At 45.3% G+C, this 20,960-nt stretch overlaps 3 protein-coding genes across 5 annotated transcripts in view; 2 read left to right on the top strand and 1 right to left on the bottom strand.

Moving 5' to 3' along the window:
* Positions 1-9,925: 9,925 nt before the first annotated feature.
* On the bottom strand, positions 9,926-11,833 carry oxsm (3-oxoacyl-ACP synthase, mitochondrial). 2 transcript variants are annotated; one of them, XM_068704579.1, is made up of 3 exons: positions 11,750-11,833; positions 10,613-11,662; positions 9,926-10,458 (listed from the first exon to the last, which is right to left on the bottom strand). In XM_068704579.1, exons 2-3 carry the CDS (start codon positions 11,602-11,604, stop codon positions 10,056-10,058), a joined length of 1,395 nt encoding a protein of 464 aa, XP_068560680.1. In that variant the 5' UTR covers positions 11,605-11,662; positions 11,750-11,833; the 3' UTR covers positions 9,926-10,055. The 2 variants fall into 2 exon arrangements, with proteins under 2 accessions (XP_068560680.1, XP_068560681.1); XM_068704580.1 differs by lacking the exon at positions 11,750-11,833 and having other exon boundaries at positions 10,613-11,743.
* Positions 11,834-12,069: 236 nt separating this feature from the next.
* ngly1 (N-glycanase 1) lies at positions 12,070-18,313 on the top strand. The gene is made up of 12 exons (XM_068704612.1): positions 12,070-12,245; positions 12,577-12,691; positions 12,818-13,063; positions 13,591-13,753; positions 13,853-14,072; positions 14,229-14,350; positions 15,059-15,204; positions 15,302-15,412; positions 15,519-15,704; positions 15,912-16,097; positions 17,447-17,624; positions 17,713-18,313. The coding sequence occupies exons 1-12, from the start codon at positions 12,145-12,147 to the stop codon at positions 17,889-17,891; spliced, it is 1,953 nt and encodes a 650-aa protein (XP_068560713.1). The 5' UTR covers positions 12,070-12,144; the 3' UTR covers positions 17,892-18,313.
* A 507-nt stretch (positions 18,314-18,820) lies between these two features.
* top2b (DNA topoisomerase II beta) overlaps positions 18,821-20,960 on the top strand; it is a 16,124-nt gene continuing 13,984 nt past the window's right edge. For both annotated transcript variants that reach the window (XM_068704577.1, XM_068704576.1), the window contains exons 1-2: positions 18,821-19,073; positions 20,459-20,623. In XM_068704577.1, coding sequence (XP_068560678.1) covers positions 19,032-19,073; positions 20,459-20,623 — 207 coding nt within the window. In that variant the 5' untranslated portion in view covers positions 18,821-19,031. The remainder of the gene's footprint in view (positions 19,074-20,458; positions 20,624-20,960) is intronic.

Genomic DNA, 20,960 nt, shown 5'->3' with positions numbered 1-20,960 from the left:
CCCAACGCAGCACGGCAACTGCGGTAAGAGTTACGGTGTACCCGGGTCGATACGAATAAACATACGATTTTTACAGTCACTTAGCAGACGCTTTTATCCAAAGCGACTTACAATTCAGTATCTATCTACACACCGTAGACGCAGCTACGGGAGACATTTTGGGGTTAAGTGTCTTGCTCAAGGACACATTGACATGAGACTAGCTGGAGCAGGGGATCGAACCGCCGACCCTCTGATTGAAAGGCGGCCCTGCTCTCCACTTAGCCACGGTCACCCACGAGATAAATAAAATACAGTAGTAGAACAACGACACGACATAGAAGGCAGTCTGTAAAAATGAGTTTTAAGAAGTGGTTTACTGATTCTGCGAGTTTTATCTCCTCGGGCCGGGTCGGTCCAAAGCCGAGGGGTCCTGACGGCAAAAGCACGGTCGCCTTTAGCCTGACTTTGGATCAGCCAGAAGAGGGCCCCACCTGAGGATCGAAGACATTTCCTCTTTTATTTGATCAGTAAAATCTTGAAATCAATTCTAAAACGAACAGGGAGCCAGTGAAGAAGAGGAGCCAGGATTGTGATGTCGTCTGTTAAAACCAGTGAGAAGCCTGGTACTGGCATTGAATTCCCAATTTCTAGCGCAACCCACAGTAGATCAGATTTGGTGGGAGAAAGGTGTTGTGATTGAACAGAGCTGAGGTGTTTCACTGCAGACGGTGAAAGGTGTGAACAGATAATAACCCTGAATAAAAGTGAAAACGATAATTACGACGTACGAAAGATTGAGTGTAGCTTTCATTTCACGTTAATTGCACCAAGCTGTCCCGAATGCGACGCTGGCGAACCTTGCGACGCCGTCATTCACATGTAATTTGTTTTGATGATGATGCGGCGAGGCGACAATGGGGGGGGGGGGGGGGGGGGGGGCTTCTCCTGATGACCGGGGATGGAGAGACTCATCGCATTGTGCAAAGAGATCGCTGCAGTCCTTGACTGTAATTGCGCACGGCAGAGTATTCTCTTCTGGAAGATAATTACGAGGACTACGGCAGAACGCGGTGCAGAGCCAACACATTTCAATTGGCTAATTGTAGCACATTGGGTGCTTTATAATGACTGATAATCACCAAACGTGATTACAGCTTGTAGGAAGCTCATGTGAATGTCATTGGGGTTGTAATTGCCACTGTAATGGACAAAAAGAAGAAAAAAACAGTGTTGGGGGCATAAAATCTGCAAGGAAAGAATGAATAAGATGCAATTATTTGACTCCTTCAAAGCCATAAAAGGCTGTTTGGTTTTGGGACGTCAAAGCTGTTCGTTTTTTCCGGCTGCAGAATCAACTCGAAACATCTTCTTTTTTTTTTTTTTTTGTACACATTTACAACAGCGAGGCTCTCTGAGGGAGAAGGTCAGAGAAGGTATGCAGCTATTGATTCTGAAGATTTTGGTGATGGAAGATGCTCCTGTTCAAGGTAAACTGGTTTGTGGCGCTTGTCCTTGCTACCAATGCAGGTGGAAGTTTCAGTCTGAAACGGCAGCTGTAGGAGCATTAATGCTAATCAGGACAAATCACAAACAGTGCTGGCCATTCGTAGCTATAGCTATATGGAAAATGATGCGTGCAATTCGTACACATCCCAGGAAATTAAATCGTATGTAATCCAATTTATTTGCGACGTAACCGCGCTGCTTGTCCTGGAGTTTTGACTCCACCGTCAAAAGGTGTGACCGATGAGGAACACAGTCAGTCGGAAAGCTGGTTTCTCAAACGTTCAAGTCAACGAGAAAACCTTGTTTCCCGTAATCCGCGTCGAGGGAACTTGATTTCCTCGGCTAAGATTTCTGCTGGAGAAAGCCCGATTTCACTGCCGTGCCCGTTTTCTGATCAGCTTTTCACAAGTACGCATGTGCAACACAAAGACTGCAGAGAGGATGAAAGGTGAGATCCTCACACAGCGCACTGCACTCTCATATTTATTTAATCAGGAGGTCTCATTTAGAGTGAGATCACTTTCGTTGTGAGCAGCTTCAAGGAGGAACTATTTTTCTTTCAACCACTGTTCCTACATGAAACTGCTCACAAGGTCTGTGGATCATCTCATCTTCAACCTCTTATCTGGGATCGGGTCTCGGGGGGCAACAGCTTCAGCAGGTGGACCCCCCCAAACTTCCCTTTCCCGGTGCCACATCAGCTCAGCTCTGACTGGGGGGGATCCCGAGGCGCTCCCAGGACCAGTTTGGAGATATAGTCCCTCCACCTGGTCTTGGGCCTCCCTCGGTGGTCTCCTCCCAGCCGGTCGTGCCTGGAACACCTCCCTAGGGAGGCGAACCAGGCGGCATCCTCACCAGATGCCCAAAACCACCTCGACTGGCTCCTTTCCACGCTAAAGGAGCAGCGGCTCTACTCCGAGTCCCTCACGGACGAACGAACTTCTCACCCTATCTCTGAGGGAGACGCCCGCCACCCTCCTGAGGAAACCCATTTCGGCCGCTTGTACCCGCAATCTAATTCTTTGGGTCGTGATCCGGTCCACATGACCATAGGGTAGGAACCAAGACCGCCCGGTAGATAGAGATTCTCCGGCTAACTCGGTCTGTGGATTATCAAAAGGTATAAAGCAAAATACGTATTTCTTTTTAATTTTGGGGTGACCTGTCACTTTAATCGTCAGACTTGTAGTCTTCAAACCCGACTGACACCGACTCAAATGACTGGAGGACATTCATCAGGCTTCACACAGCTCCTCTCTGGAGACACAGAGACACACACACACACACACACACACACACACACACACACACACACACACATGTACCCCCTAACACCTGGAAACACACTGGATGTGTCAAATTGGTGGAGGTCACCTTTAAGTGCATGTAAATGCACCGAGTGTGAAGTGCCTACAACTGGCCTGTGGAGAATACCGAACACCTGCCGCAGAAAGTGAGGATACGGGGGGGGAGGGAGGGGGGGAGGGGGGGGGGATCTCTTTGCTTTGTGTGTATTTAAGTTCATGTTGCACCATGTGCACTTATTTGTCTCACGATGACAATGGTAGTGATTTCGAAATACCGTCTCTGGTGCTTAGACACAGAGAGAAAACGACGAGCTCTTCACAGTTCATTGAGCTGGTCTGAACCATCAGCCTCGCACTTCACTTTTCGCAGAAAGGCGTCCGTTTTCAAGTGAAGTGATTTCTCAAAGTGCCGTCTCTCCGCTCCTCACACGGCGTCCTCGGCGTCCTCACACCTCGCTGCACTTAAGACACCGACGGCGATGTCACATGAGACGCTCAAAGTGTGCCAGGGTTCAGGGATGAAACAGAACTCGGCTCCAGCTTAGTCCGGGTTCAGTTTTTTTTTTTGGGGGGTGGGGGGGGCTGGTGTGAAAGCTGTCAATCAAACCCACGGTGCGGACCCCCGAAAACAACTGAATCCAGAGCGCCTGAATACGTGGGTGTCGGACTGTGGTGCAGTTTGTTTTGAGGTGTGAAAGCAAATGAAATACATATTAAATAAACTCACAGGAAAGTTAGTGATATCAGTCTTGAAATACTAACCCAGAGTCCTCTTCGCCTGAGACAAACGAGACCAAGACAAACCTCAAGTACTACAACGCTGAAAGACGACTCAGTGCGTCCTTCACACCGACGCTACCTCCTGTTGTTTTCACATTGTAATCATAAAATCGTCATATGCTTCCCCGTATTTATGATTTCAAGTATTTAGAGGGACTCAGATATGTGATTGGTACTCTCCATTCATTTATAAAAGCAGAAGCGCACTGCTTTGTCAATGCGTTCTTTCATTGACACCACAGTGCGAACGTAACATCAGACTTTTCACACAAAGCCTGAGAGCCGGAGGAACGCCAGAGGCCGTAATCTTCCATATTCCATAGAAATATTAATGAGTGCGAATTCACATTAATGCCTTTTGGTGAAGTCCGTGTTCCTGTCTGTTGATTCCTCCACGGTAGAAAGTTTGAATAAAAAAGAAAACAACAAAGTGATAATTACAGGCGTGGAGTCAGTTATCACCGCGGCGTCGTGAGGAGATCATCAGCGCTTGGTCTTTGTTAGAGAAGCTGGTTAATTACACCGTACGCCTGTCAATCAGCAGTCACCTCTACCACTACTACCGACATTTAACTTAAAACAGGAGCTAAAGAGGAGATGTGAAATACTGTGTCTGTATTCACCTTCGAGGAGAAGCTGATGCAACAACATGTGTGGCGCCATCCTTGACCTCAGAGCGATGTGACACTCAGGAACGACAGCAGCGTTGGGGATCCATTAGTCAAAGAACTTCTTGGATCATATTTCATCCTTTCATTCAATATCACGAACGCACAAATGCTGCTTATATCTGCGTAACGCAGCGGTCTAAACGCTCAGCGAGAAAGAAATACATCATTTCATGTTGATGAAGAATACATTACAGTCAGAAACAACCATAAAAATGTATTTTTTTTAATTTCTTCTCAAAACATTATCAGCTATGTAATCGATGTCATCTGAAAGAAATAGAAATAGAATAGAATACTTTAAATTAGGAGCCATCGATGACCTCAATAAATAGTTCCATCTATTAAAAATACATAGGCGAGTGGTTGAGGATTTTTTACTTCTTTATATATTTCTTTAATTTCATTTTAAATGTTCAATGCAAGGCATTGGTGATATGTAGTTTGTGTTAAATGCTGTTTGTTTGTGCAACAATCCTTATACTTCATGCACAATGAGATTCATGTGACAGAGTTGGTCACAAAAACAATGTATATGCAGAACTGGGTGTCAAAAAAGCACTGATTAAAACAGAAAACAATGATATGAAGTCATTGGGGACAGATTCATCTGTTGGCTGGATTAAAGTGAATCATCTCATGATCCCTCAGACGATCCCCAGCTTGGGAACCACTGCTAACCACTTAACTAACCGGAGAGGTTTACTGTAATGTGTTTAATAAGAAGAGTATTACTGCAACATCCTGAGTCCATTTTGATCAATCCAATAACGGCTCAAAGATCCAAAGCATTCCACAAGTGAACAAAAGGCCAAAAACATTGGATCTGCATAATGACCACAGCAGAGGAGTGAAGGCCATCCAGAGAGAGAGAAAAAGAGAGAGAGAGAGAGAAAAAGAGAGAGAGAGACAAAAAGAGAGAGAGAGAGAGAGAGAGAGAGAGAGAGAGAGAGAGAGAGAGAGAGAGAGAGAGAGGGAGGGAGAGAGAGAGATACAGAGAGAGACAGAGAGGGAGAGAGAGAGAGAGAGACAGAAAGAGAGAGAGAGAGACAGAGAGGGAGAGGGAGAGAGAGAGAGAGAGAGAGAGAGGGAGAGAGATACAGAGAGAGACAGAGAGGGAGAGAGAGAGAGAGACAGAAAGAGAGAGAGAGAGACAGAGAGGGAGAGGGAGAGAGATACAGAGAGAGACAGAGAGAGAGGGAGAGACAGAGAGAGAGAGACAGAGAGAGAGAGAGACAGAGAGAGACAGAGACAGAGAGACAGAGAGGGAGAGACAGAGAGAGACAGAGAGAGAGAGAGAGGGAGAGAGACAGAGAGAGACAGAGAGAGAGAGACAGAGAGAGACAGAGAGAGAGAGAGAGGGAGAGAGACAGAGAGAGACAGACAGAGAGAGAGAGACAGAGAGAGAGAGGGACAGAGACAGAGAGACAGAGACAGAGAGAGAGAGAGAGAGAGAGGTCTAATTTTAGAACCTGGTGATAAGCTGTGCTCCATGTGGGACAGGGTGATATCAAAGGGAATGCATGCTGACTCTGTTGCCATGGCGATCATAATTCAGCTTGGATGTCTCCTTAATTAGGAGGCAGGGATGTAAAAAAAAGAAGGGAAAAAAAGAGGAGAAGAAGAAGAAGAAGAAGGGATAACATGAACGGAAAGAAAGTCATCATTACTGCAACAGGAATCAATAGTTCCTGCCCAGCTTCGGCACTATTGATATGGAGTATGGTGGAATGGGTACACTTAGCTCTCTCAGAGTACACAGGGCAGGGGAGGAAGCATGCATCATCATCATCATCATCGTCATGATGCAGTGCTGCTGCAAAATCATCACCCTCAAGTCTGTGCGTGTCATGTCCATTCACTATTGTGCAAAGGTTGAAAACCTCGTGCACGTTAACGGGTACAGTGGTTATGATGTATTCCGTAATGTGAGGAATCAACGGAGTGCGTTAGCTCCCGCCGCAGTGATGCAGAGTCACAAACTGCTGAATAACACCGACTCACGCGTCACATGTGAACGACACCTGAGGCCAAAATAGTCACCCGTGAAGATGCCGGGCTTTCCTTTCGTACGCGAACGAACAAAAAAAAAAAAAAAAAAAAAGGAAAAAAGAAGCTTTGTTGCAACTCGTTCATCTATGTCAGATTAAAAAAAAATGGATGAATAATTGATTCATTCATTAGCTGGATGTGACATCCAGAGGAGCTAATAAAACGTAATCTCTAAAAATGGGTCTGGAACGACATTCCCCAGTACAGCGATTCATCATCCGGGTCCGGCTTTACATCATGCTACTAAATTCAGTCGGGACAGTACAATTACTCATCAAGTGAAATGCAGAGCAAAATGTCTGAGCTGGCCACAGACAGATCATGCGCTACTTATATAGACATCAAAACAGAAGGACAGGGTGAGTGAATCGAAGGTATATTTAATATATATATAAGGAGCATGATTAGAATAGATTCATGCAACATCTACGTTTATTTCATCCCCTGGCTGCAGGATCTTAAGATGTTGGTTTTAGTTAGTTGGTTTGTGGATCAGTCCACTTGGTCCAAATCAGGATATTTCCACTACTGGCCTGATTACCACAACGTTCGGATGGGTATTCATGGTCCCCAGAAGATGAATCATGATGATTTGGTAACCCATTGACCTTTAACGTAGCAACAAGTACAATATTTTACAGGTTTAAAACACCTTTGTTTCCATGATCTGTTAGGCTTGTTCCAAGGCTTTGGCTGCGGACATTCATGGTACCCAGAGGATGATTCTAATGTTTGTTGAAGCACCACCATCGAGCCCATCCGAACGTTGAGGATCAGTCCATTTGGTCCAAATCAGGATATTTCCACTACTGGCCCGATTACCACAACGTTCGGATGGGTATTCATGGTCCCCAGAAGATGAATCACGATGATTTGATTACCCGTTGACCTTTAACGTAGCAACAATGTACAATATTTTACAGGTTTAAAACACCTTTGTTTCCATGACTGGTTATCTGTTAAACTGTTAGGCTTTGGCTGCGGACATTCATGGTACCCAGAGGATGAATCGTGATGATTTGATAACCCTTTGACCTTTAATGTAGCAACAAGTCAAATATTTTACAGGTTTAAAACACCTTTGTTTCCATGACTGGTTGTCTGTTAGGCTTGCTCCAAGGCTTTGGCTGCGGACATTCATGGTACCCAGAGGATGAATCTAAAGTTTCTTGAAGCACCGCCATCGAGGCCGAAATCTAATCTCATTCACAAGACAGATCAACTCAGAACATCAATACTCTCCAGAGTCACGGTTGTATTACCAACTGGGCAAAGTGGGTGAGGGCCAAGTTTGCGGTACTTTGATTAATCATAACTTATTTATAACTTTGGGAGTTTGGGAATAAGTAATATCAACCGACATAATCATGGCTGGATTATGAGACCCTATGCACAGACATGCAAAAGACCCCATCCCCTCTCCTACAGGAGCAAGACACACAGGCGTTAAAGTGGTTTAGCCTGTTTTTGTTGCTGTGTAGTGTGTCTTTGAGGTTGTTTTGCCCCTTTTTTGTAGTCATTTTGTATGTCTTTGCCAATGTGATCTCACAGAAATACTCGAAATGCCTCTTCAAGGCTTATTACAATTCAGTTAGGTTCATGAAAGAACATCACGGTTGGCCTTAAAATAAATAGTTAAGGTAAAATTGCACGTATTTGCGACACTCCGAGAACAATGAAATGGTCTTTTAGTGGTGTGTAACGGACTCCGTCTGGAGCCACTAATGAGGCTTTAGTCCTGTTTAATGTCTGCCCACTAACAATACCCTGAAACCAGTTACTCTCCTACTCTCAGTGGTTCAGGGATGAGGAAGGGTCGGTAGAACGAACATATCTGGGATACTAGTTTATGAATTGTTAAATGAACAGTAAGTTAATTGCTTGAGTTATGGAGAAGTAGGAGCATTTTGCACATGTAATATTTATTTACGTTGTTTTCTATATTGTTCATTAGAATTTGTATATTAAGAGTTTGCTACATGTTTAACGTTCTTTTTATTTGTTCTTTTAGTTTTTACTTATTTGTTACCATTAATTAAATTAAAGACAAATGCATAAAATGTGAGATTTGTATGATTTAAATCACTCTCACAGCGCCCAAAATTGTCACATAAAATGTAAACACACACCCATATTCTCAACAACGGCCGCTCAATCGTCCCTTCACAGACACCATGTGTGTCGCCTGTAGGACGCCTGACACTAACGATGGGTTTCTTATCCCTCATGAAGGAGGAGAACCCTGATAGAACGGTACTACTTAACCTCTTTCACCCTCCGCTCTGGTCATCCCTCGCCGTTTTCACAGGTTGGTGAATCGGAAAAATTAAAAACAAAAAAGGCCGAACAACACGGAGTCAGAGGTCTTTGGTTTTGAAAGTGCCTTCATAAGCGATCACAAAAGGCACTACCGTTAGATCGGCCTCCATCAGGATGTTGTTAAAGCCGGCTGCACACACCTACAGCACCACTTACCTCCTAATTGCAATAAATTGTCCGAGCTTTGAGGCGTCTGGGCTCCCGTTTTAAAGACAACACAGCTCGGATATAGGAAGCTAACAAGAGGCAATTATCATATATTATCTCCCTAATATGATTATTCATATCAACCTCTTAAATTGGATGATTTTCCGCTCAATCTACTCTAATGGATCTAAAAGCTTTCCGAGTCTCTCTTGCTGCTTCTCGTCAGAGCACTTTGATGTTTTTTGGAAAAAAAGCTCGAAGGTAGCTCAGAGGAAAACCTCGAGTCCGTTTGTTTGTTTGTTTTCCTGTTGCACTAAAGTGTCTAAAACGCTAAACGTACACGAAAGCAACACTTATGACTCGCTGTGAGCCGACGCCACCTGCTGGAATAAAGAGAGCGTCTGTTTCAGAGTGACCGTTGAGCTGAGGTCCAACCGTGAAACTCATTTAACTAAAAGGTATCAGGAATAGATCACAGTTGTAAGAAGTGGAACAGAACATTTACTAAAGTACAGAACCTAAGTGCAATATTAAGGTACTTTTTGTTATAGGTTACTTCAACTCCACTGCATTTCACTGGGAAATAATGTGTACTTTTTACTCCACTACCTTTTTTCTTTGACAGCTACAATTACTTTTCAGAATAAGATACTACATACAAAAAACTAACATTATAAAATACAGCATATAGTTTAAGATATTAAACAAGTGGTTCTCAACCTTATTGGAGAAGCCGCTGACCAGAAAATAAATAAACTAGTTTTATTTTGAAAATCAAATAATAATAGAAGTAGTTTAAAGCATAAAATAATGAAAGTTCCCCGTTCAAGAGTTTCTGCTTTACTTTGTTTTATATAATTGTAAATTTTATATTTTTTGGGCAGTTGGTCAGACAGAGGAAGACACTTGTTGAAAATGTCACCTTTGGATTTAGGAAATTATACTAAATTAACTATTCCTTTAATAATATATAACACACACCTTAATCTGTAAGTCTGATCCGTTGCTGCCTTGCTCCACGGCACCTCGGTAGCGGTAATGAGTGAGAAACAAGGGTGGCTTTAGAGTTACTTTCCACACCCAGATTGATCCTTCCAGCCTGCAAATATTGACAATAATATTGTTGTTAAATTACATCATTTTCATGTAAAAAATACATTTAACAAGGATTTAGTGATTTTAATCATTGACATGTTCCCTAAATCAGTTCATAAGAACACACAAACAAGTAGTCGTACGTATCAATTCTACAGAAAGATACTCCATCAGTGATACACAATAAAGACTTGTGTCATCAGACGCTGGCGAGACACAGCGAGGCGTTGGTGCCGCCAAATCCGAACGAGTTAGTGAGGGCGACCCGGCGGCCCCGGGCGCTCCACGGCTGCGCCTCGCGGGGGACATAGTTCAGGTCGAACTCCGGCTCGGTTCGGTCCAGGTTGAGGGTCGGGGGCAGGACCCCGTGGTAGCAGGCCAAAGTGGTGAACGCCGCCTCCAGGGCCCCCGCCGCCCCGAGCAGATGCCCGGTGGCCCCCTTGGTGGATGAGACGGCCAGGCCCTCGACTCTTTGCCGGAAGAGCCTCTTGATGGCGGCGTTTTCGGCGGCGTCGCCCAAAGGCGTCGACGTGGCGTGAGCGTTCACGTACGTCACGTCTGCCGGTGAGACGCCGGCGTCTCTGAGGGCTGCAGACATGCATCTGTAGAGACAGTGGACAAAGTTGAGTTTGAGTTATCAGTGACCTCTGACCCCCAGGCTGGGAACCACTGCTTAAGTAACACTAGTTGCAAGCACAACAGGTTGCCTCTTGTGTGTTCGAACAAACAAAACAAACTAAAAAAAAAAAGAGTCACCTGAACGCTCCGTCTCCATCCGCAGTGGGTGCGGTGATGTGGCTGGCATCGCCGGAGAGTCCATAACCCAGGATCTCTGCGTAGATCCTGGCCCCTCTCTTCGCCGCGTGGCCCAGCTCCTCCAGGAGGAGCACCGCCGCTCCTTCGCCCATCACAAAGCCCTCTCGCTCCGGGTGAAAGGGCCTCGACGCCTGCGCGGGGTCGTCGTTCCATTTGGTGGCGAGGGCTCGCGCCCTGGCGAAGCCGGCTACCGACAGAGGCCCCACACAGGACTCTGTCCCCCCCGAGACCATTGCGTCTGCGTCCCCGTGGGCAATGAACCTGGCGGCGTCGCCTATGGCGTGTGCGCCTGTGGTGCACGCCGTGGACACCGCATGGTTGGGGCCCTTCAGTTTGTGTCTGATACTTATGTGTCCGGCAGCCATGTTGACAAGGATGCGAGGCACAAAGAAGGGACTGACTTTTTTGTAGCCCCTTTCTTGGAAGGCGACGGAGGTGCGAGCGATTTCGTCCAATGACACCATGCCCATGCCGACCGCCACCCCAGTGTTGACCTGTTCCTCTGGGGTTTCGGGGTGCCAGCCTGAGTCCTCCAGGGCCAAGCGAGCAGCTCCGAGGGCCATCACAGTGGCGGTAGACATGCTGTTGATCTCCCCACGAGAGGCAAACATCTCCTCCCTAAACTCTCCCGGGTCATTTCCTCTGGGCACCAGTGCCGCCACTCTACAGGGGACAGACCGGTACTCCTCTGAGTGAAGGGCAACAATCCCACTCTGGCCCTTGATGAGGCGGTCCCACGTGAGGGCAGTCCCTGTGCCCAGAGGACACACTAACCCTATGCCGGTTATGACAACCCTCCTCTTGTGCTTCCCAGAGCTGCAGCGTCTGGAGTCTTGGTTTGGACAAACACAGACGGTCTTCTGAAGAAGTGCCCTCATGTTATGCGACCTCAGCTGGACTTTAGTCCAACAGGATAGCGGTAGAGCAGACATGCTGCTGTATCTGTCAAGTTCCACCACAGCTTGCTTGCAGCTTTGGTGAATCCCCCCCCTTTTAATAAACAGAGGAATAAATGAACAAAAAAATCAAAGTTGAAATGTCCTTACAGACACAACTGGACTTAAGCGTGTTACTTACCCGGCCGGGCACCGCTTCAAAGTTAACTGTCAATTCTTAATGCATTCATAAAGCGAGAAAATCTAACTCCGTAGCGATTCTTGGGTAGCAGTTTTGAACGCCGGATTCGTTTAAAATGTAAATATCAAATAAAAAAATATAATAAAACCAATAAAGCAGGAAAATAGGTGATTGTGTGTTACGCAACACGACTATGGTGAAATTAAATAAACGTTATATACATTATTACATTATTTAAAGCTGCAAACGCGCATTCAGGCGCTGATGGGTCAGCTAAAAAAGGACCCAAAACATCTATTAGCTAAAATTGCTACTTTAGCTTCAAGGCTAGCCCTGCTACTCTACAGTGAAAGGACTTTTGTTTTGTTTTTAAGTTTGTTTCAGGAAATACCAGTATGGCTTTGTCACCAGCAGTGACGACACTGGGTGACAATTCAAACGAAGTCTTTCTCGACGTTGCGAAGTTGTTGCTCACATACGCGGATAACATTTTAAGGTAAAGGTTTTGTGAAGTTAGCAACTGCAACATCGGTGTGTTGAGATGTCGATGTGTTGGCTTTTAATTTCCGTGCGTTACAAATGAAGTAAGGTTCGTTAAATATCGTGTCAACGGCCGCCCAACTGCTAACTTAGCTTAGCTGTAACGCTACTTGTACAATAAACAAGTGAATCTAGTGAGACCAATTTTATGATTTGTGTGTATATATTCCTCATTCATGAACACATAACTCATCGGTGTGTACGTGTGTGTCTCTTTCTGCCTGAGAGGAACAAACTATATTTTCTGAAAGGCCTCGAGTTCCTCATGTGATGTCACCTTCCAACAGGAACCCCAACGAGGAGAAGTACAGGTCGATCCGCATAGGCAACCCTACATTCTCCACCAAGCTGTTGCCCATCAAAGGTGCTGTGGAATGCCTTTTTGAGATGGGATTTGAGGAGGTAATCAATTAACTGCCAGGTGTCTATAAGTTAAAGACGCTGTACCACTTGCTTCACTGCCTATGGTCTATTTGTTCGTCTCTCATTGGCCCAACTGTGAGTAAGTCTTATGACCTCTTTTTTCAGGCTGAAACCCACCTCGTGTTCCCAAAGTCTGCATCCGTGGAACAGCTGAAGCTCATCAGGGACTCCATAGCGGCGGAGAGGGATCGGAGACAGCGTGGAGGACAGCCCGTCCAACCTGCTACCGCTCAGGCCGTCTCACCCTCCGCCTCAGTCTCACCCTCGTCCTCGTCCTCGGCACCGGAGAGCTCCGCCGCCGCTGCCTCCAGCCAGCCGGTTACACCACCTCCATCGCAGCCTTCATCCTTGGTATAGAAGATGCGCTCTTCCCTGGTTTTGAATGGCAGGAGCTGTGATTGAACATATCTGATAATATTACTGTAGCAGAGTCACAGGGAGGCTGAAGACACCTCAACTTTGTCCTCTTTTAATGACTAAGATCTTTTTTTTTATATCAAATTTAAGTCTTATGATCGATACCTCAACTTAATAATGTGAAACCCTAATTAATGCCAATTTGCCAGATAAGGAAGGTGTGATCCACATTGCTTTAGAGCAAGTCAGAGCCCTGGTTTGTGTGTACAAAACATTTATAATGTGACCACGGGTATTTAGATAGATTGCCAGATTAACTGCAAAATAATATGCTGTCGAAAGTTCAAATATGCTCATTGGTGATTACAGAGATTATCATTATTCCATAAACAAGATTTAAGGTTTTAAATCAGGGAACTTAAACTCCTAATGCTTTGCTACTCTTTAATATTAATACTGTTTTATTATTTTAAGATATTGGGCTGTAGTTGCGTAATCTGGATGTTTCCTTGTCTTTTCAGGAGAACAGTATGAGCTTTTTTCTGACCCTCCAGTCAAACTTCCAACACGTGATGCTTTATGAAAACCCCGAGCTGCAGCAGAAAGCCAGGAGCCAGATCCCTCACCAGCAGCTGTCCTCCGCTGCTGAACACAAGCTGAAGGAGGCGAAGGAGGCGGATCCAGGTGACGTCACTCAAAAGAATCAGTGTGGATTTGCACTGTGCTGCATTTAAACGGTGATTTCAAAAGGGACCCTCTGACTCGCTTTCCCTCTCTGTGCAGAATGTAAACTCGGAATGGAAGACTTCCTGGTGCTGGAGCTGCTCAGGTGGTTCAAACAGGACTTCTTCTCCTGGGTGGACTGTCTGCCCTGCAGCCAATGCAAAGGCAAGACCCAGAACACCACGGCCCTCAGTCCCACCCCCGACGACAGCCGCTGGGGAGCCCAGCGAGTGGAGAACCACTACTGTCAGAGCTGCCAGCTCTCCACCCGATTCCCCAGGTCTGTGTGTGTGGTCAGTTCTTACTACTCTTTTTTTAAAACGGTACGGAAACAGTCATAAAAGAGTATGAACGAACTTGACCACAAAACATATGGAGAGTAATGAATGCTTTGATTGATTTCTCTCTCTCTCTCTCTCTCTGTTGATAATACCAGGTACAACAACCCTGAGAAGCTTCTTGAAACCAGGAGGGGGCGCTGTGGGGAGTGGGCGAACTGCTTCACTCTGTGCTGCAGAGCCCTTGGCCTCGAGGCCAGATACATCTGGGACAGCACGGGTTCGTACATGACCGACAGAAGTGGCTCAGAGATACTTTATTTGTCCTGAGGGACATTTTTGTATCACTGAATGAGGGTTTTTTTTTTTTTTTATGAGAAAATCAGCAGTTTACTTGATGTATTAGTAAGACGTTTTAACAACGTGACGTGAAGATCAAGATCCACAAATAGCCTCTTCTTGAGCTTTCACCCACATCTTATGGGCTTCATCCCTCGGTTCGCTCCGTTATCGCGACTAGAGCTACAATCTTTAATTGATTAGTCAATCGGCAGAACATTGGTAATTATATTAATAATTGATCAATCGTTTTGTGTCATTTTCTAAAGACTACAGATCTCTTGTTCAGGCATCTCAAAGGTGAATGTTTTCCTTGGTCTTTTATGATAGTACACTGGATGTCTCTGACTTTTGAACTGTTGGTCCAAAATGTATCAGCTGATTAATCAATAATGAAAATATCCAGCTTACAAGCTAAATAGAAACCAATAGAAACCTGTTCACTAGAATGAACTGACACCTTCAAGAATAGAATCTGTGAAACGCTGAAACCACTTATTTTACCATTTGAAATAGTACAAATGTAATGTATCGCACACTTGCGTTTCATATATTAGGAACATGTCGTCACATTTTTACCACTTTCTCACGCGCTCTGAATTGATGAGAGGCTGCTTGAACACGAGTTCGGTTCTGCGTGGCGTTTCAGACCACGTGTGGACGGAGATCTACTCGCTCTCCCAGCGCCGCTGGCTGCACTGTGACTCGTGTGAGAACGGCTGCGACAAACCTCTGCTGTACGAGGTCGGCTGGGGGAAGAAGCTGGCCTACGTTCTGGCTTTCTCCAAGGACCAGGTCAGACCGAAAATCTAAAACGTGTCAATCCACTTTTGTTTTGGTCTTATTTCTGGGATCGGACCGTTCCTACTTCTGCGTGTGTTTTGTGCTGCAGGTGGTGGATGTGACGTGGAGGTATTCCTGCAAACATCCAGAGGTTCTGTCGAGAAGGACCAGAGTCCAGGAGGCCTGGCTGCTGCACACCATCACTGGACTTAATGTCTCGGTAAATTTTGACCCTTTTTTTTTTTTTTTTTTAAACTTCACATGTAAGACCAATTTGTTGTGTTGAGTCTGACGAGTACTTTTTTCCGTCTGCTCTGTTACCGCAGAGGCAGCAGACCTTGAGTCCGGACAGGAAGAAGGAGCTGATGGAGAGGCTGCTGGTCGAGCTGGTGGAGTTTATTTCCCCCAAAAAACCCAAACCGGGAGAGCTGGGCGGACGCAACTCCGGCTCTCTGGCCTGGAGGGTCGCACGGGGGGAGACCAGGAAGGCCGATGCCGGGACCTCCACACAGGTACAGTCTGTCGTAACTGAGCTTACTCCACTCAGCGTTCTGCATCCAATGATTCATGTCTTTATATGTATTTGAATCTGCCTCGTCTCATCAGCAACATGATCTTTATTGCTGTGTGTGTGTGTGTGTGTGTGTGTGTGTGTGTGTGTGTGTGTGTGTGTGTGTGTGTGTGTGTGTGTGTGTGTGTGTGTGTGTGTGTTTTCTCAGGCTGCAGGTTTTGTGTTCACTCCGACCGAGAAAGAGAAGAGCGACCGGTTGCTGCACGTGCGCTACAGTGCCACCAAAGACCAGTACTGTCGAGTGTCCAACGACTCTGAGGTGGTGCAGAGCTGGGATCAGTGTGTGTGGAGGAAGGAGTCGGTGTTCAGGAAGGTGGAAGATGACTGGCAGATGGTACGTTTATCATACCCGAGTATGTCTGACTAACAAACATGTTGTTTTTAGTGTTCTATGGCTCAGGATAGGACACATTCTTAATGCTAGTGGGGGGAGTGAAAACCTAAAATGTAAACACGAGTCTACGGCTACACTTAGCTGCTCTGTGAGGCTGTGTTTAGGACTAGCTTAATGCTAACATGGACATGCTAAGTGACGCTTCCTGGATGGTGAGGGTGGGTTCCAGGTGGGTAGGGGGCACAGTGGATTAGATATGTGAAACACTCCCGATGGCCTGAAGGTAAAAGCCGCCCCTCAGCCTGGATGTCCTGCATTTCACGCTTCTGTTGTCTTCAGCCAAAGGACAAAGGTGTGAGAAGCCTGTGGGGGGGGGGGGGGGGGTGTAACGATAACGATGCTGCAGAGATGGTAGGGACGCCCTGATGATACCTTCAGCAGTCTTCCTCCCATTCTCTGCAGCCGTATGCGATCCATGGCGACGCACTAAACACACAACTACTGTATTTTTATCATAAACCAAAAGTACTGGACAAATTTTAAAAAAAAATGTTGACCAGAAGATGGCGCTAGATCACCAAAGTCAGCAGGATTCATCCTTTTTTGGGGGGGGGGGGGGGGGGCCATGAATGTCTTCATGGCCTTCCATCTGTTAGTGGAGCGACCGACCCACAGACTAACCTCAGGCCGAGGCACAGAAGCATGTCGGTCATAATAAAACTTGTTTTCACAAACTACCTAGGAGTCCTCCATAATGAGCACACTGGTTTGTAAAGAAACGGGTCGAGTGCCCTGTTTGACCCATTAGAATGCTAATAGGTGACATTTGCGTTTTCAAAGAAGTTGTAGTCATTGTTTGATTTTAATCGGAGCGTGTGAGAACCACGCCGAGACAAGAGAGGGAGGTTCTGTTTAGAGGAGAACCACGCCGAGACAAGAGAGGGAGGTTCTGTTTAGAGGAGAACCACGCCGAGACAAGAGAGGGAGGTTCTGTTTAGAGGAGAACCACGCCGAGACAAGAGAGGGAGGTTCTGTTTAGAGGAGAACCACGCCGAGACAAGAGAGGGAGGTTCTGTTTAGAGGAGAACCACGCCGAGACAAGAGAGGGAGGTTCTGTTTAGAGGAGAACCACGCCGAGACAAGAGAGGGAGGTTCTGTTTAGAGGAGAACCACGCCGAGACAAGAGAGGGAGGTTCTGTTTAGAGGAGGCACCTTCTGTTTGTCACAGACCGGTCGACCCACCAGCACCAAAAACAGGCTCTCTGATGCTGATGCTGATGCTGTTGTTGTTGTTGTTGTTGTTGTTTTGAACATGACTAAAGGTGACCAGATTGTATTTCTTTCTTCAGGTGTACATCGCTCGAACAGAAGGCTCCTCTGTGGGGAAAATTAGCTGGAAGTTTGACTTTTCTCCCGCGGGAATGAAGATAAAGTCGCTCTCGATCACGGCCAGCAGCCAGACCTTCCACTCGGGGAAAGTCTGCTGGCAGTTGCAGGCGGGCCAGAGCGCCACAGAGTTCTCCGGAGGTACGGTTACGTAATAAGATATTCTGATTTGAATACAACTCGGCGACGTGCTCCCTCCTAATGATTCCCCCCCCCCCCCCCCCCGCAGACGGGAAGACGCAGTCGTTCCAGAGTCTCTCCGGCTCCACAGAGTTCATCGTTGTAGCGGCGCTCAGCGGCGGGGAGGAGGAGGAGACGTCATGGCAACACTCCCAGCTCTTCAGACGAAGCTTGAAGGAGACGGAGGAGTCCTCCTTTGAAGTCCTCATCCATTTGGAAGACGCTTAACAGTTGTTTTAAATTACACTAGAATTACTGGATGATAGTTTTTGTATGATGACAAATCAGTGCAATATGTGTGTCAGACCTCCAGGATGATTGAATATGCATGGCCTAATGAAGACATGAATTCTGTACCTAGTACAGATGTCACATATTTTAAACGTTCATCTGAGACATGCAGTCTAAAGTATACATGTAAAGGGTTTTATGCATAAAAAAGCCATAGTGAATGTGTCTGTAATTTGTGATGAATGGAGATATTCCACGCAGCAGACCCGGGCTGATGCCCTTGTCGGCTCAGTTTGCTTCAGTTCTTCTGCCATCTTTACACCGTGTTATGCCAGTTTAAGTGTTGTAAGTGTGGTGGAACGGGCCGAATGTTAGGAACTATATGGCAATACAGGATAATAAAGATATTTTTTTTTTTAGTCTGGTAGTCGTTATGGCAATGTGTTCATTACGTTTTGTTAAGTCTTTTGATGACGAAGCTCGCGTTTTTGCCGCCATCTTGCGTTGGGAAAAAAAAAAGAGAAAAGAAGCCCATGGGCCACTAAATATTGACGTTTCCTATTGGTCGAGGTACCGGCGCTTTTGAAAAGCCGCCATCTGATTGGTCCGTTGATCTGCGCGAGACGATTCGCCGTCTATCATGCAGATGGCGGAGCCGGACAGCTGAGCCTCTGCTAGCTAATCTCCGTTTTTATTTCTAAATGAAATGTATTTAAGTACGTCGTTTTCTTAGCTTTTTGAGTTGAACTCCTATTTTATTATGTTGTGTTATCTCATGTAATTGTACGTCTTATTTAATGCGAGCATTTTTTTTTTACCGTATTTATTGTAAAGCACGTAGCACCGTTAGCATCTTTGTTGGAAGTTTAGGCCTAACTGTGCCTCCGCTGGTCGATTTTAACAATAGCCGCGATACACTCCCCCCGCCCCCCACCCCCTGCTCCGCTTTTGTTTTGATACATTCAAAAGGATTACCTCTAACGCAAACTGAGGAAGAACATGGAAGACAAACAGGTCCCGGCACCTTTCAGCAACTGATACATGTGTGATGCTGACGGACATTTAAATTTCACTGGGATCGAAGACATTTTACGAGGTGCGTCGTTAAAAAAAAAATAAGGACCACAAAGGAAGAAGATGTCCAACGGAGCAGCAGGAAGCGGCGGTTTGGCGTGGATGGTGAGCTAGTTTATCGTTAAACAAACGCACCGTGTTATAACCCGAACGGTTGCTTTTGTATCAAACACACAGACTGATATGTTCAACCTTCATAGCTTCAGCTCATATTCAACGTAGTAAATATCGTCTAACGTTATTAACGTGAAGGAGAATCCTTCTCAGAATACGCTTGTTAAAGACCAGCCAGCTGATTTGGGGTTTTTAAACCCTGATTTCGGTTTCAAAGGCGTAAGCCCCGGATACAGGACCGGTACCAGATGTGTAATAACGTCTTGTCTCGAGGTACAACGAGATACAAACGGACCAAAGAGTCCATAGCGAGTATCCTCAAAATAACTCGAATTAAACTTAAGAAAAACTTCCAATTGAAAGTTGAATTGTTCAATACACAACACGACGTAAAGGCTTTAACGTGCTACTTCCATTATGTAGCGATGCTACAATGTAGCTACACTCTTTACAACCCAGCAAACACGATCCTTTATTCAAACAAAATCCCACTGAAGTAGTATCGTCAAGGTATACTTGAAGTACCAAAAAAAGTACAAGTATACATTGTACTGAGTGGGCCCATTTTAGAATCATATATTATTACTATCACTGAATTATGAATAGTGATGCGTAATGTACTGTTTACATCACTTTAATGTCACAGCTGGGTAACCTAACCTATAATAATAATAATAATAATAATAATAATATACCCCAATGTACTTGTACTGAGCTGTAGTCGAGCAGAAGTATAATGTAGCATAAAATGGAGATTGTACTAAGTACAGTAATTACAGTATAAGTAGAATGAATGGAAGACGTCTTCTCTCCGTGAAGCTCCTCTTTCATTCATTCATTCATTCATCTTATTTCATTACATCAACTGGGTTTTGATTACAAAGTATCATCTCAGCATAGTTTCCTTTTACAGCACTTTCATGAACATGAACAGTAAAAACATGGAGTTTGTCAATGTGGTCGATCTGCCTTTTAAACAAGGGGACTGTAAGAACACAGTAAAGCACATAACTGCTAGTGAATAGATCCTCATGGAGGAACGTCAGCCTTTAAAGCTCACCGACCATCCCTGCAGAAAAGCATTGCAAACCTTGAAGGAACATCGGGTGGTTATTGTGGAATATTCAAGCTGATTTATCTGAATTTAAGTTCAAAATCTATTTGTTTATCTACCAATAAGAATGAGAAAGTTGCAATTTTTCTAGCCCTAAAAGGTTCAAGACGTCAATTCGTCTGCTTCTGTTGATTGTGTGTTTCCATAAATCACCACGGTTTGCACTGATACTGTTCTTGCAGGTCCAGAGACTTTTCACGTAGTTATGCGTGTGTTTGTGTGTAATAACAAAAAAACAAAAAAAAAAATCTGCAAAAAACAGGAGGCTGCGAACGGTCGAGGCGACGCCGGCAAGATGGAAGGTTCCAAGAAAGACAAGGCGGCCGCCAAGCTGTCCGTGGAGCGAGTTTACCAGAAGAAGACCCAGCTGGAGCACATCCTGCTCCGTCCGGACACGTACATCGGCACCGTGGAGCCCATCACTCAGGTGAGTCCGGAGCAACAAAAAAAACGGGCTTTCAATGTCACCTGAGCCCCCTTTAAAGCCGGATGCCGTAGTTCATAAATCCTGCTAGTTTTACATGTTGGGAAGAAGAAGGATTTCTCTGTCAAAGACCAAACAGACAGATGCTAAAATTATCTTAAAGCAATAAAAAAAAAAAAATCACATTTTTAACACGTCGCTCCTGCGTGAAATACGTTCAGGAAATACGTAATCCTGTTATAAAAAAATGAATTTAATAAATCAAATCAATTTTAAATTTAGAGCGATGAATTACATGCAGCAGTAAAAACCAAAGACACACGAAAAAATTATAATTTAA

Source organism: Cebidichthys violaceus, unplaced genomic scaffold, assembly GCF_023349555.1.
Source record: "Cebidichthys violaceus isolate CVI_PGR_0920_01 unplaced genomic scaffold, fCebVio1.0.p SCAF_96, whole genome shotgun sequence".
In the NCBI taxonomy this organism is placed as follows: Eukaryota; Metazoa; Chordata; class Actinopteri; order Perciformes; family Stichaeidae; genus Cebidichthys; species Cebidichthys violaceus.
The sequence above is the reverse complement of the archived record's forward strand: the minus strand, read 5'-3'. Positions and strand labels throughout refer to the sequence as shown.

Excerpts from the sequence above, each read along its gene's own strand:
- oxsm (XM_068704579.1), bottom strand. The coding sequence starts at position 11,604 with ATGTCTGCTCTACCGCTATCCTGTTGGACTAAAGTCCAGCTGAGGTCG. Across the intron at positions 10,459-10,612 it reads GATGGAGACGGAGCGTTCAG|ATGCATGTCTGCAGCCCTCA; the intron begins GTGACTCTTTTT and ends CTGTCTCTACAG.
- ngly1 (XM_068704612.1), top strand. The coding sequence starts at position 12,145 with ATGGCTTTGTCACCAGCAGTGACGACACTGGGTGACAATTCAAACGAA. Across the intron at positions 13,064-13,590 it reads CATCGCAGCCTTCATCCTTG|GAGAACAGTATGAGCTTTTT; the intron begins GTATAGAAGATG and ends TTGTCTTTTCAG. Across the intron at positions 17,625-17,712 it reads CGCCACAGAGTTCTCCGGAG|ACGGGAAGACGCAGTCGTTC; the intron begins GTACGGTTACGT and ends CCCCCCCCGCAG.